Below are 16088 nucleotides of genomic sequence, written 5' to 3' on the forward strand. Positions count from 1 at the left end.
ATATGTCTTTCTGATTCAACTAAGCCTTTTTATTAATATTAGTGACCTCTCTATCCTTAATAATGCTTTCTCTTCGAAAATCTATTTTGTTTACTCTCAAAACTACCTCCTCAGATTTCTTTTGGTTAACCCTTCCCTGAAATATATTTTTTGGTCCTTTGAACCTCTCTGTGTTATAGGAGGTTTCCTGTCGACAACTTATTAGAAGACCTTTTTTTCTTTCTTCAAACCACACGGCAACCTCTGTCTTTTAACTAACAAGTTTAAATTATTTTTATGCTATTTCTAATATTCATACACCTATGTCTATCATCTTACTTATCTTATATTTTCTTGCCTTTTTGTGCTTTACCTTTGTGTTTTCTTGTTTTTGTTTGTTTGCCTATAGTTCTCATTCCATTTTTTCTATCTAGTGATTTAGAAGTTATATACCCTATTTCTGTTCTTTTGATGGTTATCCTTGAAATTTTACCACATGTACTATAGTTAATGCAGTCTAGAGCCAATACCTTAATCCTACTCTGAGTGATATGAGGACTTGGGAACATTTGAACTCTAATCACCCCCATTTAACTTACTTGCTATTCATTTCCAGTTTTTCAGCTCTGCACACATTAATTAATATTATTGGTTGTGTTGTTATTTTACCCCACCATGTTTATTTTGATTTGTTTATATTGTTGCTCAGTAGTCATTGTATCTTAGACCTTTTTCCCAGGATAATTTTCTTCTTCCTGAATCACGCAATTTAGAAATTATTTTAGTAATTGCTGTAGTAACTAGTAAATATTTCAGGATCTGTAAGTGGAAAATGTGCCTAGTGTTTCTTTATCTAAAAATGTGTTTATTTTACCATCATTCTTGAAAGATAGTTTTGCTAATACACAGTTCTGAGATGGCTTTCAGAATTCTGAAAATATTTCACTGTCTTCTGGCTTCATTCACTTCAGAGGCTGATGTAAATCAGATTTTTATCCTTTACAGATGTTCCGTCTTTTCACCCTTCTTTCCTATAAAGTCTCTTATTGTCTTTGGTGTTCTCTAGTTTCATTACAGTATGTGTATTAGGATGTGTATTTAGTTGTCCTGCTTTGTATTTGTTTATCTTCCTGTATCTTTGAATTCATTTCTTAGATCTTTGGGGAAAAATTCTCAGTTTCTAGATCTTCAAATTATTGCTTCTCCTTCCTCTATCTTGTTCTTCTGGAATTCCTATTAGACCTATGTAGACTTTCTCATTCTGTCATAGAATGAGACATAGACTTTCTTATTCTGTCCTCTATGTTTCTTTCTTCTCTCATGTTTTCTTTCTCAGCTCTCAAGATATATTCTGGGTAATTTGTTAAAATTTATAACCTAATTCACATATATGTGTACACACACACACACACACACAGTTCAGGTACAAATAACCATTTGTTATACCCATTTAATGAATTTTTTATTTCGGTAAGTGTAGCTTTCCTTTTTCAAAGTTCTATTTCATTCTTCTTCAAATCTGCCAAGTCATTTTGTGTAGCTTCTTGTTTCCTATTTATATTTTTGTCACTTTACCTTTTTAAAATAGTTATTGTATATTTCATATCTTTTAATTCTAACATCTCAAGTCCTTAGTAGGTCTATTTTTATTCTTTCTGACTCTTCCCACATAACAGTTTGTTTTCCTTTTACCTAGTGATTTTTATTTGAGCTCGTCTTTATTTGATTTTACTCCATGGCAACTAGTGATCCAATTAAGGGTGTTTTCTTTCAGACAAGATTTACCTTCTCTTTTGAGGTGGTGGTGGGAGTAGGGGATTGGAAGTGGTGCCCATGGACCTGGGAAACTTCAATCAGGAAGTCTAGACTTCTCCTGCCTTTTTCAAGGCGACGTGTAAGGTCCACTGCTTCAGATTTAGCTTTCCTTTGTTCCTTATTTGTTTGTCATCTGTTCTTTTCCAACATGTACTTTCCTTTATATCCTCATCTTTAAATAGGTTTGTTCCTGACAGTCTATTTGGTGGGGTTATTTACTGCCTAAATTTTTTGGGGTTCCAGGAAATGTTTTCTGAAAACATGTGATTTCATGATAAAATTGACTTCATTTACCTGAATTATGAAGTGAGAGGATTGGAAATTCAGTCATAAATAGATTTTTATAAGTACTGCCCTTTGAACTTAAAAATTGGGGGGAATATCATCAAATCACTGGATAACCATCAAGTCTCTGTTGCTGCTAGCTAGGACACTGGTTTTTACCCTGCTGGGCTATGCATGTCTGTAAATATATACCATCTCAGAGAAAGTCCTTTATTACTGTTCTCATCATAATGTTACACTGAAGATTTTCTCATTGTTGAGCCTCCATACAAAACATAGATGTTTCCTGTTATGGTGGACAGTGTAAAAATGGGAAAAGAGGATACTCTATTTCTGGGCAACAGTAATATACTTGAAAGGATGGTCTTCTTTGTGTGCTTTTAAACCACACTTGGCTTAGGGTTTAGTTTCATGCCAAAAGAGAATTCTGTCTCCTGTATTTTGTGTATAGTGGTCTAAATAACTGCGAGTGCAAGTCTCAAAAGGATGTGCTAGAATTCAACTTCATTTACCCTGACTCATTTATTTGGGAAGGTGACTACAATGGATTTCTAGTGAAGAAGGAAATCTTGATCTCTCTATTGAATCAAAAACTGTATTCTAAAAGAACAAATGTTAATGCTTTTTTGTAGAGTCTGCCTTCTCGTACAGGATGCCTATGGAATGTTTGGTGAAGTATACTCAGAGGGCACCATCTTGAAGAATAGACAATTGGAAGGGAAGTCCTGCAGACTGGCAGGAATGAAGGTTCTACAAAAGGCCACCAGAGGAAGGTGAGGACGCACTATGATTGCATCCAGTTTGCTACATGGCTAGTTCTTTTATTAGTCTCTTATTATATTTTACTTTATTTTATTTTATTTTATTTTTTTGTGAGGAAGATTGGCCCTGAGCTAGCATCTGTTGCTAACCTTCCTCTTGTTGCTTAAGGAAGATTGGCCCTGAGCTAACATCTGTGCCAGTCTTCCTCTATTTTGTATGTGGGCTGCCGCCACAGCATGGCTTGATGAGCAGTGTGTAGGTTCACACCCAAGATCTGAACCCGCAAACCCTGGGCTGCCGAAGTGGAGTACACAAACTTAAGCACTACGCCATCAGACCAGCCCCTCTAATTTTATTTTTTAAAGACAATAAACTAGAATCCTAGAGTTTACCTGTAAAACAAAGTCAGGGGTTGAGTGGAGCCCATAAAGTACCTCTGGGGGAAGAATTATAATTGACAACAAAACAATTATGCAGGTTTAGTGATTCATAATTTTATTAAAATTAAGAAGATAAAAATGTTATGTGTGTTTTAATTCTAAAGATTTTTCCTAACTATAAGAATGAGGCAACTTTGTATGTCAGTTTATGTAAAAAATATCATATCATGAAAAGGCATTTTGTAAGCTTTAAGCAAAACTCTTAAGTTGTCACATCTTTTCGCTTTCTAGTAAAAAAGCTTTATTCTCTATCAAGTTGCATGATACTGTCAATGCAAATAATTCATAACCAATCTATAAATCAAAATTGAGGTGAGTTTATTATGAGGCAGATCTGAGGACTTAGCCTGGGGCCTTCCTCCCCCAACGACGGAAGGGCACCAAAGAAGTGGGATGTACACAGTGGTTATATACTGTCAGAGAGCATGTATCACATATGATTGAATGTGCCTTTTACAACAATCATGAGATTGCCTAGCCAGCATAGCAGTTCACCCAACAGGTAGCAGATCCGCTGTCTCAATGGACACAGCAGGTAGCAGGTCTGTTGTCTCAAGCCAAGTGGTCACAGAGTGAGCCCAGTAATCAATTCCTAGCCTAGGGAGAGATGCTTGTCCTTAAGGAAATGTCACTGTAGGGGAAGTTGCATCTTTATCTCAAGGACATTTGTTCTTGCCTTTGAGACATAGCAAATGCTTAAAACAGATATACAATGCATGCTCAATGGCCATGTCAGGCCCTTTTGGAAAAACAAGGTCAGGCTGAATTAGTTTTACACCAAATGGCTTCCTCAAATACTCCAATTTATCGTATTGCTTGCCATTTATTTATTCAATATCTCACCCTAAAATGTTGTTTTGTATAGGCAGAGGTGGAATGGTACATATATCTGGCCCAAACTGTGGCTGTTACATCTCCAGTAGTCATCTTAATCTATAAGTTGGGAAAAAGAAGAAATATTCTTAATGGAACTGTCCAGTCATATAGAGAACTAGTGTAAACAGTGAATTTGGGATTTTCTCAATCTTATTGTAACTTCTATTTCCTCAAGTAGTGTTATTTTAACTCTCTTGATATTAGTGTTTTGTTTAATTATGGTAACATCTGAGCTTATAACAATATCTAAGGGAAAAAAAAACTTATGATGAGTATGTACTATTCTGACTTCGAAGCACAGGTATTGGTAGCATCCTCCAGTAGTTAGTATAATGACCATTGTAGTTATAGTCATTCTAAATTGTGAGCATTTACAAAGCATTTTTCCTGACTGACCTCCATAAGCAGTCAGCTTTCCCATGAGCCTCAACTCTGTCTCATCTACCTTTCATATGGCACTGGGCAGGTGAGTGATGGTTCTGCCCAACTGAACTGCACACTCAGCTCTTTGTTTTCCTGAAAAACACATAGTTCGTAGACAGATCCCCTGTATGTCTTGGGTAGACACAAGAACATTTTATTGATCCATGTAGCTTTATCTTGTAACAAATGCTTCCTTTTGTTTATAAAAAGGTGACTGTGGGGCTGGCCCAGTGGCACAGTGGTTAAGTTTGCATGTTCCGTTTCTCAGCAGCCTGGGGTTCGCCGGTTCAGATCCCGGGTGCGGACATGGCACTGCTTGGCAAAAGCCGTGCTGTGGTAGGCGTCCCATGTATAAAGTAGAGGAAGATGGGCATGGATGTTAGCTCAAGGCCAGTCTTCCTCAGCAAAAAGAGGAGGATTGGCAGTAGTTAGCTCAGGGCTAATCTTCCTCAAAAAAAAAGGTGGCTGTATTATAATGGCATTGCCTTATAGATGAGTGAGGTGCCAAGATATTTGGAAAGGGTCATATGAACATTATCCTCATTAAGGCTGAACCTCATTTTAGTCCTCAGTTTCAGAATCGCAATCCTCTGAAAAGACTAAATGTAGTTACAGTAAATTATACCGCTGCCCTGACGTTGACCTGCCAGCAATATAACTCCATCAGGGCCATTTAGGAGGTAATCTTCCTTGACACGAACTCCACACGTGAGCCTTCCACCTGAGCACGCCAGGGTAGGAGTGCGCTCCCCATCACAGGAAAGTCTCCTGCATCACAGGGAAGCAGCGCTGCTCCAGCTGTCAGGGTTCGTGGTGTGCTACAGGCCAGAGGGAGGCCTCTCCAGGAGGTGCACTTCTTTCTGGAGACTGCAGGATATAACTTCCTGTGGAAATGCTACTGGTGAATGACAGAGCCAGGACTGGAATCCAGGGATCTTTGGCTCTGTGAAGTTCACATTCTTTTACCTTTATTTTGTACAGCCATATGTGTACCTAATATTTAACCTGGTTTTTCTGGTTTACACTGAAAGCCTAACTACTATCTACAGTGTTACCATAGGAAATGTTTTCTCCGTGGGAAATGCTCTGAGTATTCCAAATAATTCATTTACAAACTTTTGGAACCCATTCCATTTTTAAGTTGACAACTAAATATTTGATGCTTTTTTTTCAGTTTGGGATTAATTTCTTTATCTTACATATTTAACTTTACTTTGGCACGCAATCATCTAAATAAATATTTAGATTGTCTTTTTGTTTTCTTGGAAGCTATATTTCTTCAAAGCAGATTCTTAAATAGTTTTGGAAGGTCAGATGTTATAATTCCCTATTAGTGATGTCATCCATTGTCAGTCATCAATCCGTGACCCAGTGAACACAAATTGTCTGTCTTTTTCTTTTTTCCCAAATTATTGTGTTTCATAGCAACTCTCATAAACGTTAACAAAATATTCTTCTCATCTTAACAAAATACACTTACTTCCCAAAATTCAAGCTAAAATGATTAATTATAATTATATAATTCCAATACCTAATACAGGAAATAACTTGTTTGCCAGTTGGAAGATAGTTGTATGTTTGTTCTAAGTCATAGAGTCTTTTAGATCTTGGCTACCAGATTTCATCTGGTCCATGGTTATAGCAACAGAAAATTACTGCTCCCTACCACCACTTTGAAGTGGACTGATGACCTCAGAGCTGTCCCATTAGACAGACCTGCTGTTGAACCACTGTCGAGGGAGCACCAGTCTGTCCACTTGCCTTATTCAGGAAGGCTTGCAGAAAACAACCATCATATCTTTTGCCTTTCTCTAACATATTTTTGGAGTCGAATGTCCCTACCGACTGATTAAAGTAAGTAGAGTCAGAAAAATAGCCTGGATTTAAAGAAAAAAGCTACCATTTTCAAAACAGCACAGCTGTGGCATGCTCACTAAGCAGAATGGGGAGCTCTGCCTGTGCTTTCTTCCTCTTGAGAGCACTCCCTGTTATTTGTCCAGTGACTTTCTGTTCCTAAGGCGTGTCCCCTGACCTTTGTCCTCCCAAGTGGCCTGTGCAGCAGTTAGTAGGTCAAACAGCTGAAAAGTTTCTTTATAATCCTGTGTAGGAACTTTATGTTTTTATTACTGATTATTATATGCTTTTATTTTTATATGATAGGGCAATACTGAAGGGGAAAAAAAAAATTCCTGAAATGTCTTAACTCTATAGGTATGGAAAACATAGCTAGCAAAATTTTTTGCAGAGGAGAGGAACCTCTTTTGGTTCAAAATCCTACTAGTATTTATGTCCAAACTTGTTAAAGGAAAACCCGCCTATTTCTGTATCTAAAATGTGTTATTGATTTATAGGTGCCATTTTATTTAGATCTCTGGAATGGCCCTTTAAGAGTACTATACTGGAGAAGATTTTATTGAAGAGCTATCAGTCAGTACTCACACAGGGTTCTATGTGAACCCTATAGAACAGAGGGTTCTATGTGGGTGCTGAGAATGACCAGGAAGCAATTGACACGATCTTTGTCCTTGAATTGCATCCCTTTGAACAGAAAACTCAACAAGCACAAGTATTGGAGCAGTTGATGCTTTAAGTGACTAGATCTTTACTGGCTAATCTCAAAAAGTTTCAAGAAAGGAGTGAGTGAGAACAAATGCCTTAAACATCTTAATCTGGCAGAAAGACAAGTTCTCTTCAAGTTGGTAAGATGTTACCTGTGAAGACATGGAAGTAGGATTAGGAAAGATATATGCAAAAGAGGAAGTTAGAAGGTTTATTGAAAAAAAATCCACTCATTTATTCTGTAAACATTTAGCACCTCTTTGTGCTGTGCCCCTGGCTAGCTTCTGTGGCACTGAGCTATTATGGTAGATTTGGGGGATTCACCCTAAACCAGAATATACTGAGGTATAAAGTCAGCTAGATTAAGCCTTAAATCTTGTTATTAGGGATTTTGCATTGATGGAAGAGAATATTAGGAACTCTGAGTGTTTGAGAGAAGAAAAGAAAAGGTAATAAAAATGAAAATGGAGTTAAGATTATTTTACTGTTGTACCTATAATAGATTTGAGATACAGGGAGAGATTGGGACAGGGTTACAAGTTTGGAAACTTCTGCAGCAATTGAAGGAAGAAGAAAAGTTACCAACTGATTTTGAATTTCTGGTACCTACAGACAGCTCTCCTTGGAGCTGTGGCAGGTGCCAAATGTATAAAATAGCCCACTTCCAGCAAGAGCTCATGGACCGGCAGGAGAGCCAGGAGGAGACCCAGAAAGATACCAACTGGCAAGTGCCTGATACAGAGAGCTGTGGGCTGATAGCAGCCACCTTTGAGAGGGGCTCAGAGGTCTGGGTTAAGATTTAGGAATCCTAGAGGGAAGAGGAAAGGCCGAGGGCTAAGGATTAAAATGAGGAAGGATGGGAAGATGGGATCCATTGTCTAAACATCCATTCACCCCCTTGGGCGAGGATGTGGAGATAGGAGACAGCTGTCTGGCCAGCTTTAATGATAGGGTAAGGGGGTGGGCACTTTGAAGGGGGGTACATTTCAAAGAATGGTCCAATTAATAGCTGTTGTTTAAGTGCCAGCTTTTGTTTTCAAGGTAACAGATTAAGTACCAATAAATTTTATACTAGAAGCCAAGCTTAGTCAACATGCTCAAAAACAAACCCCATTGTCAGGACGTCAAAGTCCCTTAGAAGCCCCTATCCCAATTCCCAGCCGGCTGCACTCAGTGGCCTTCAGTCCCACCACTCAGGATGCCGTTCCCTGGGCCTAGAACATTTTGCTTTTCTCCTGGACCTTATATAAAAGCCCCCCGTTTTCCTTCAGAGGCCAGTCTCACGGTGCCCCTTCATTAAGGCTCCTGGCATCTTTACCAGCACTGTGTCCTTTGTCTCCTGCAGCAGATACTGCTGGGTCACCTCCTTACTTTCCCAACCAGGGCACCTAATGGCCATAGTGCTGCTCACTTCAGCGCCCATGCCCAAGGCTGAGCTGCATGAGACTCCCGCTGACCTGTGTCCCACCAGAGAGGTATATTTTAATGTGAATGCAAGTGACATCACAGGCATAAGTTTGAATGTGTCCGTTTTTTTTAGTAGTAATATGCAAATATCAACACTTGTATGAGGAGCCTTGCGATGACGCCCGCGCTGGCCTGCACCATGTGTTCCATTGCCCAGCTCTGATTCACACTGACTTATTGACATACAGAACTTGTGTTGGTCATTGTTGCACCTCAATTAGAATACCCAGTGGCCAGTATTTCAGACTGGCCTGCCAATCATTAGGCTCTGTGAGAACAGGCGCTGTTTGTTGCTCACCATTGTATTTCCTTTACGTAGCTGAATTCCTGAAACATGATAGGCTCATAAATAAATATTTGTGGAATGGACATTAGTTGTTAGCTGGGCTTCATCTTAGAATTTTCCTCAACAAGATCTGAATGTGTATTTTTGTACTGCATAAGTGGTAATTATTGGAGTTGAATTGAGCAGGAAGGATTGAGACCATATTGGTCCCAAGACCTGCACAAGTGCAGGTGAGGACCATGCTCTCTCTGCACCTCTGGACACAGACCGTTGCTCTCCTCACTAAGTCTAAGGGGACGTACCTGAGGTTGTATTATGAAAGAACTTTATCAAGGATGGGGAGAGTGAATATTCATTATTAATTTTTCACAGAAAAAGTTTTCCATCCATTGCACTTTAATTTACTTCTACTTCTTAGTCATCGTAAGAGGCAGTGAGGGAGAAGACTGCTCTCACCCCCATCTTACAGCGGAGGGCCTGAAACAGAGATGGGGGTGACTGAGCCAGGGTCACACAGTGGGCATCAGGGCATTCAGTCTTCTCTGGGGACCCTCACCTTCCCTCTAGCTGAGTGTGACCCAAAGTGCACAGAAGTGCAGTAGAAGAAAATCATTAGGAATTGTTCAACACAAATTGACCGATCTAGGATATTATTGAGGAATCATTTCAGATGCTCCTTTAATAGGAAATATGTAGTAATGAGAGCTCTCCTTGGGTAGGAAACTTCAGTAGTAATTTCCTTCCTTTGGTTTTTCCTCTTTGAAAAGGGTACCTTTTAAAGAGCCACATACTCACCTTGGAGTTTGAGGTCCGGAATCTCTTTGCTAATTGCTGCGATTGGAAACCCTCCTTTAAGGGACATTTTTAAGAATTCTTTCATGATTTTGAAAAATAAAGATGTTCCTGGCGGGCCGGCCCAGTGGCACAGTGGTTAGGTTCACATGTTCCGCTTCTCGGTGGCCCAGGGTTCTCCGGTTCGGATCCTGAGTGCAGACATGGCACCACTTGGCAAAAAGCCATGCTGTGGTAGGCGTTCCATGTATAATGTAGAGGAAGATGGGCATGAATGTTAGCTCAGGGCCAGTCTTCCTCAGCAAAAAGAGGAGGATTGGCAGTAGTTAGCTCAGGACAAATCTTCCTGAAAAAAAAAAGTGTTCCTGGTGGGTTCACCCAAGTTGCTGGAAGGAGAATAAAATGTCACTGAAGGAGAATGTACTAAATCTTGAAACCAAGAATGCTCAAAGAAGCAAAATGAAGCACTCCCTAAAGGAACACCATGCTATTAATTCAAGCTCTTACTCCATTTAAGAAGTATGTTTAGTGTGTTCTCTATGGGTCTTATTTTTTTTCTTTCTGCCAGTGTTTCTTACCATTAGTATTTTAATTCAAAATTAAGTCTTTCTGTTGTCATTCAAGAGTGAGTTGGTGTTTTGTTTTGTTTTTGGTCTGTATTTAACAATCATACAGGGAAGCATAAACAACAGTGAAAGTCAATAGGAGAAGTTGAAGTAAGCAACTCTTTTCAAGATTGTATCCCCTCTTCTGATAATCAATACTTGAGCATTGACTTTTCTTGGTGGTCCATATTGTGTATGTGTTGTTTCTATATTCTGATGTATTTTTCTCTTGACATTATTTCTTACAGAATTTCTGTGTATCTATACTTCCTACACTCCCCTATTTTGCTGCTATGGTGTTCTCTAATTTGAGGCACCCAGGGGACACTACATAGAGTAGAGCAAGTCTTAACTTGAAGTCGGGAGACCTGGACTGTACTTCTGGCTCTGCTACCAATACCAGTAGATCTGACCCCTGATTTTCTGAAAATGAAAGGACTGGACTGAATAACCCTGAAGCCTCTTTAGATTTGAGGTTATTCTTTTCCCTTTCACGGTTAGGAGAGTGGGCTTTTATTTCTAGCTTTGTACACATATACTTTTTCCATTTGAACATCTTAAAGGAAACATTGACCCTGTTGTTTACATAATTTTCTTACAGATAAACTTGCAGGCTTGCCATCTGTTTGCTAGGGGTGTAACAACATCTTTGGTTACGCACAGTAAATGTGATTGAAGTGTCTCCTCATGAGGTCCCCTTGTCAAATAACGGGTTCTAACCATCTACATTGCAACTTTTTTAATGTAATGTATTTTGGAAGGTAAAATACATAAACTTTACAAAACTTTTCTTTAGAATAGTTATATTTTAGGAAGATGAAGTCTATTTTCCTAATTATTGTTTGCTTAATCACTTTATTTCTGAGTGTCTTTGTTGTTACTGTGAGCTGACAATTATTTTTATTAGTGATGCTAATCAAAGATTAATAGAGATCATGACTTTTATTTTTATTTTAGGGGAAAGGTATTTTTTGAAATCTGAGGTCTTAATCCCAAGTCACACAAATCATGACTTGAATTTATAACCCTAAGACTTCAACTGCTTATTCACTCCCTTACATATTTCTTTGCTTTGCTTTAATCTCATTAATTGATTCTGATACAAAGACATCTTTATATACTTAAGAAGTTAATCTTAATCTGTTGAAAATAGTTTATTTGGTGTTTTGTTTTTAAAGATTGACACCTGAGCTAACATCTGTTGCCAATCTTTTTTTTTCCTTCTTCTCCCCAAAGCCCCCCCAGTACATAGTTGTATATTCTACTTGTGGGTCCTTCTAGTTGTTCTACATGGGATGCCTCCTCAGCATGGCTTGATGAGTGATGCCAGGTCCGCGCCTAGGATCCGAAGCAGTGAAACTCTGGGCCACCAAAGCGGAGCGTGTGAACTTAACCACTCGGCCATGGGACCAGCCCCTAAAATAGTTTAGATACCATACATTTTATATAAGAATAATGAGAACAGCTGGGGAAAGTTGAAAAGGTAATCTTTAATTTACAAAGACCTATTTTCTCATTTTGTTATGGTAAGAAAGAGTTGTATAGAAATAAGGTAGCCTGCGCAATATCATGCATCCAAGGTTTAGTTTCTTCATTTTTATCAGCAGCTAAATAGTCATGAATCTTCATTGTTAATCTTCAATCTTAATTGTCAATTAAGAAAAACAAAAACAGAAAGGAATTTATATTCCCAGGCCAGAAGAATATAGGACATAGTGACAATATTAAAATTCAAAAGGATGCAATTAAACCAAACTGGACATCTCCAAAACATCACCCCTATGCAAACACAGAAATAGAATCAGAAGTAAAGGAAGGCAGATATTCAAAAGAAGAAATGAAGTGGCAAACAATAATGGTTTTTAGTAAGTCAAAAATGAACTAACTAAAAGGATGAAATACTGACACATGCTACAATATGGATGAATCTTGAAAACACAATGCTGAGTGAAAGAAGTGGGACACAAAAGTTCACATAGTGTATGATTCCGTTTATATAAAATGTCCAGAATAGGCAAATCCATAGAAAAAGAAAGCAGACTAGTGGTTGTCAGTGCCGGGTTGGAGGAGAGAATGAAGAGTGACTGCTAATGGATATGGGGGTCTACTTTGAGGGTAATGAATATATTCTGGAACTAGTTAGAAGTGATGAGTGCACAACATTGTGAATGTACAAAATGCCACTCAGTTGTATACATTAAAATAGTTAATTTTATGTTGTGTGACTTTTACCTCAGTATTTAAAAAGGAAAAAGTAAAAATGAACTGATTGCCTAAAAATGCTTATACTGAGTTATGAAAATAGCTACAAATGTTTCATAAGTCCAGTTGGAAAATAGTTTCAAATGGAACTTCTGGGCATAATTTCACATATCTCAGAAAGAGATAACTAAGTAACAGGGGCTTCAGAAAAGAAATGCCAATTATTTAACCCTAACCATTAAGGTTATTTTTGGGAAATTAGGACAAAGATTTGCTTGTTAAAATGGACACCCCTCTAAATCAGCCATCACTTTTATCTTTCAATGAATTATCCTTAAGATAAGAAAACTATTTTATATATACTCTATCTAATCTGCTTTCACTATAAGTGATAATGAAAATCAAGACATTGATTAAAGTATACAAAGAGAAAAAACAACAGATTACAAAAAGGATTGGCACATCCACCAGTTTGATCACAGGAAGAGGACAAATGAGAACCACAAACCACTTGAAAGATTCTCTTTGAACTGTGTAGGCCAAACATTAACCATTTTCAAGATTAATGCCCTAATAGTTTATAAAAACTATTCAATAAAAATAGATTCACATTGTTGTCAATTAGATAAAAAAGTTCTGCTTTGACTATAGTGTTTTATATGTTTCTTTCTCTTCCTTATTCATTCATTAACACAGCACCTTAGTGTGGACACATGGATGAAGTCATAGTTCCAGTGCTCAGAGAATTTACATTCTGTCAGGGGAGCAGTTTGAAAACAAGCAATAACAATATAATAAGATTTTTGCTGGAGTGGGTCGATATTCCCCTGACCTGCTTGGGTCATTAGGGAGGCTTCACCTAGAAGGCTTTCAGGGTGTGACTTGTAGCTTCATCAAGTTTCTAGGCAGACATCCATGGAAGAGCCATTCTCCCATGCATAAATTTATTTTCCCATTATCTTTTGACCAAAAATAGGCTGCCATTCAGGAGCCAAGTGTTATTTTTCTTTGTGCCCTCCATAGCAGTTAACGTAGTGTTAATAATAACCTAATAAATTATGAAATCTGAACCAAAACAAACTGTCACAAATACTTCTTGGCCATATAAAACATTTTTTTAGTAGTAATCTCAAAAATGGCATTAATTTTCCTCCTTCACTCCACTGGCTACCCCCACATAAGCAAGGGACAAAGTAGAACCAGGTTAACTCAGAATTCTTTCACTCTGTGGACCACACTTATGCAAGGGGACCTGCTGGTTAAATAGCAAAACCAAAACGTCCAGGAGCCTCGCTGGTCACTGAGAAGTGGCAGCTGGGAGTCAGTGCTGATTAAAAGCACTGGCCTCGAAATTAATATGTCTGAGTTATATGTTAGCTCTTATGTTTGCCAGTTGATTGAAACTAATCCCATCCTCAGTTCCATGAGTTAGGACAAATAGCATCCACTTACTAAGGTTGTTACGATAATTTAATGAGATAATACATAAAAGTGTTTTGCACACTATAAAACACCATATAAATAGTGATTCTTCCCTTTTTCCTCCTACTTTTTTTCTTTTTTCTAATTACCTGAAAACTGGAAATCTGGCCAGTATCCATCTAAGACTTTGTTGTCTTGTTTTTACAAACAAAATGGAAAGAGAAAGACAATCAAGAGTAATTTAGAAGAATGATAATTAGGAGTTGTAAGTGTTCCATTTTCTTTTTCCAAGAAAGAAAATAAATCCAATTGGAATTGCTAGGCATGGTCAATTACCTGGTGATAATGGGGAAGAATGGATAACGAAGCCGGTGGAATTAACAGTACAGAGAGATTTAGTTAAAACAGGGATCAAAGAAACCAGAAGGAAGATCCACTGATACAAGAACATAAAAACAACTACCTGCTATCCCTCCAGGTTAGTCATTTAACTTGTTAGTTTACCTTGCGGCCCACTCAGTCTAGAACTCACTGGATAGGCAGGTTTTTTGCTTTTTCATTCATTCCTTCTCTTAGAAATCTCAATACTTCCTTCCCTGCTGACCTTCTCACAAAAATCATAATTATTTACTAGTAGGAAGCCGCTATTTCTAAATCTTTTGACCTTTTTGTTTTTAATAGAAATCTAAAGAGGAAGCTCAGTGTTCAAACAAATCCATGTGGAACTGTTCTGTTTAAAGCTGGGCGGGAGATGAGTTAGGGCCACCAGAGCCTCACACCCAGCTCCTTAGGGCTCCAACACCACAGTTTGAAATAATTATTGAGGATTAATTGCTCATATAAACATTTCACATATCAGTACATTTTTTTTCTCCCTCTCTCAGGTTAATAGCCTGTGGCGATAGTTATTATCACAGGGGCACTGGGTAACAATATGATTTAGAAGCTGAGTAGAAATATTCTTTTGTTAATCTCAAATCTGAAATTCAAGTGCTTAATTTAGATATGCTTTCATTAACTCCCCAAGTTTGGAGAATCTTGTAGATTTTAATTTTGGATAGAATACTCTTAAATCTTCATAAATTTGCCAGCAAAGTATCTATTAATTAAATAGATTAATTAATTATTAATTAATTATTAATTAAAATGTCTATTAATAGGGAATGCTGGAAGTGGAAAGAAAAAAAAAAGATTCAACATCACTGTAGTCAGTCTTTTATTTAACCCTCCAACTAGCTGGCAAATTATGTAATGTTATTCTGTTTTTCAATAAAGACGCTGAAGCTCACTGAGATTAAGTAGTTTGTTTCTAAGTATGTGAGTTGGGCCTTGAGCCAGGTCCATCAAATTGTAAAGTCTGCATCTTCATACTATAGCTGACATTTAATTACTTCCAGTTTTAGGGGAATTCATGTCTATAAATTTCCCATTTGCTTTATAGTTATAACCCCTGGTCCTCAAATCAGAAATCTGATTATTTCTTGTCAGTGCTGTTGACGTTACTTTAGATTTTTGGTGTTTTCCATTGTTTTTGTTAAACAGCAGCAATAAGCTATCTATACTAGTATTGTCTTGAGTAACTGGGAAGAGTAACAGATCCATAGAAAATAATTACACTGAATGCTCCAGGTTTAATTAGGGATTTTTTTTTCTGTTTACTTAGATACTTATTAATGAAGCTATGAATTTTAAAAAAGGTAGTTTTCATTACCATTAAAGAAAAAAAGCAAGAGAATTTGCTTCTCTCCCTAGAATCATCAGCAATGGAGTGGGTCATCATGAAGGCCTTTGAACCTGGACCACACATTTGTAAAAAGCCTCAAACTAAGACTTTTAATATTATCTGCAAAAGAAATAACAATATAGCCACTGCTTTTGTTGGTTGTTGCTGTTCAAATAATTAATATAAAGAGGAAAGGAAATTTAATAATCTCTCCTTCCAGTGGGTATTCATTCCAGTGAGTGTAGTCTTCCACACCTTTCTTCATGAATGTAAATATATCCATAAACAAAGAAATACGATTTGCCTTTTTTCACTTAATAATCTCACAAGGATGTCCCTCTCTTGACAGACATTCAGGTTGTTTCTAGTTTTTGCCACTTCAAAGCAATGCTGCAGCTAACATCCTGTGTGTGTGTGTGTGTGTGTGTGTGTGTGTGTGTGTGTGTGTGTGT

At 37.7% G+C, this 16088-nt stretch overlaps 1 protein-coding gene across 9 annotated transcripts in view; it reads left to right on the plus strand.

Moving 5' to 3' along the window:
* SPIDR (scaffold protein involved in DNA repair) overlaps nt 1-16088 on the plus strand; it is a 466088-nt gene that overhangs the window by 399639 nt on the left and 50361 nt on the right. For 8 of the 9 annotated variants that reach the window (XM_046641898.1, XM_046641893.1, XM_046641895.1 and 5 more), the window contains one exon: nt 2712-2852. The exons of the other annotated variant lie outside the window; for it this stretch is intronic. In XM_046641898.1, the coding sequence (XP_046497854.1) occupies nt 2712-2852 (141 nt within the window). The remainder of the gene's footprint in view (nt 1-2711; nt 2853-16088) is intronic. 9 annotated transcript variants of the gene reach the window in all.

The sequence above is a fragment of the Equus quagga genome, chromosome 16, assembly GCF_021613505.1.
Source record: "Equus quagga isolate Etosha38 chromosome 16, UCLA_HA_Equagga_1.0, whole genome shotgun sequence".
Classification (NCBI taxonomy): Eukaryota; Metazoa; Chordata; class Mammalia; order Perissodactyla; family Equidae; genus Equus; species Equus quagga.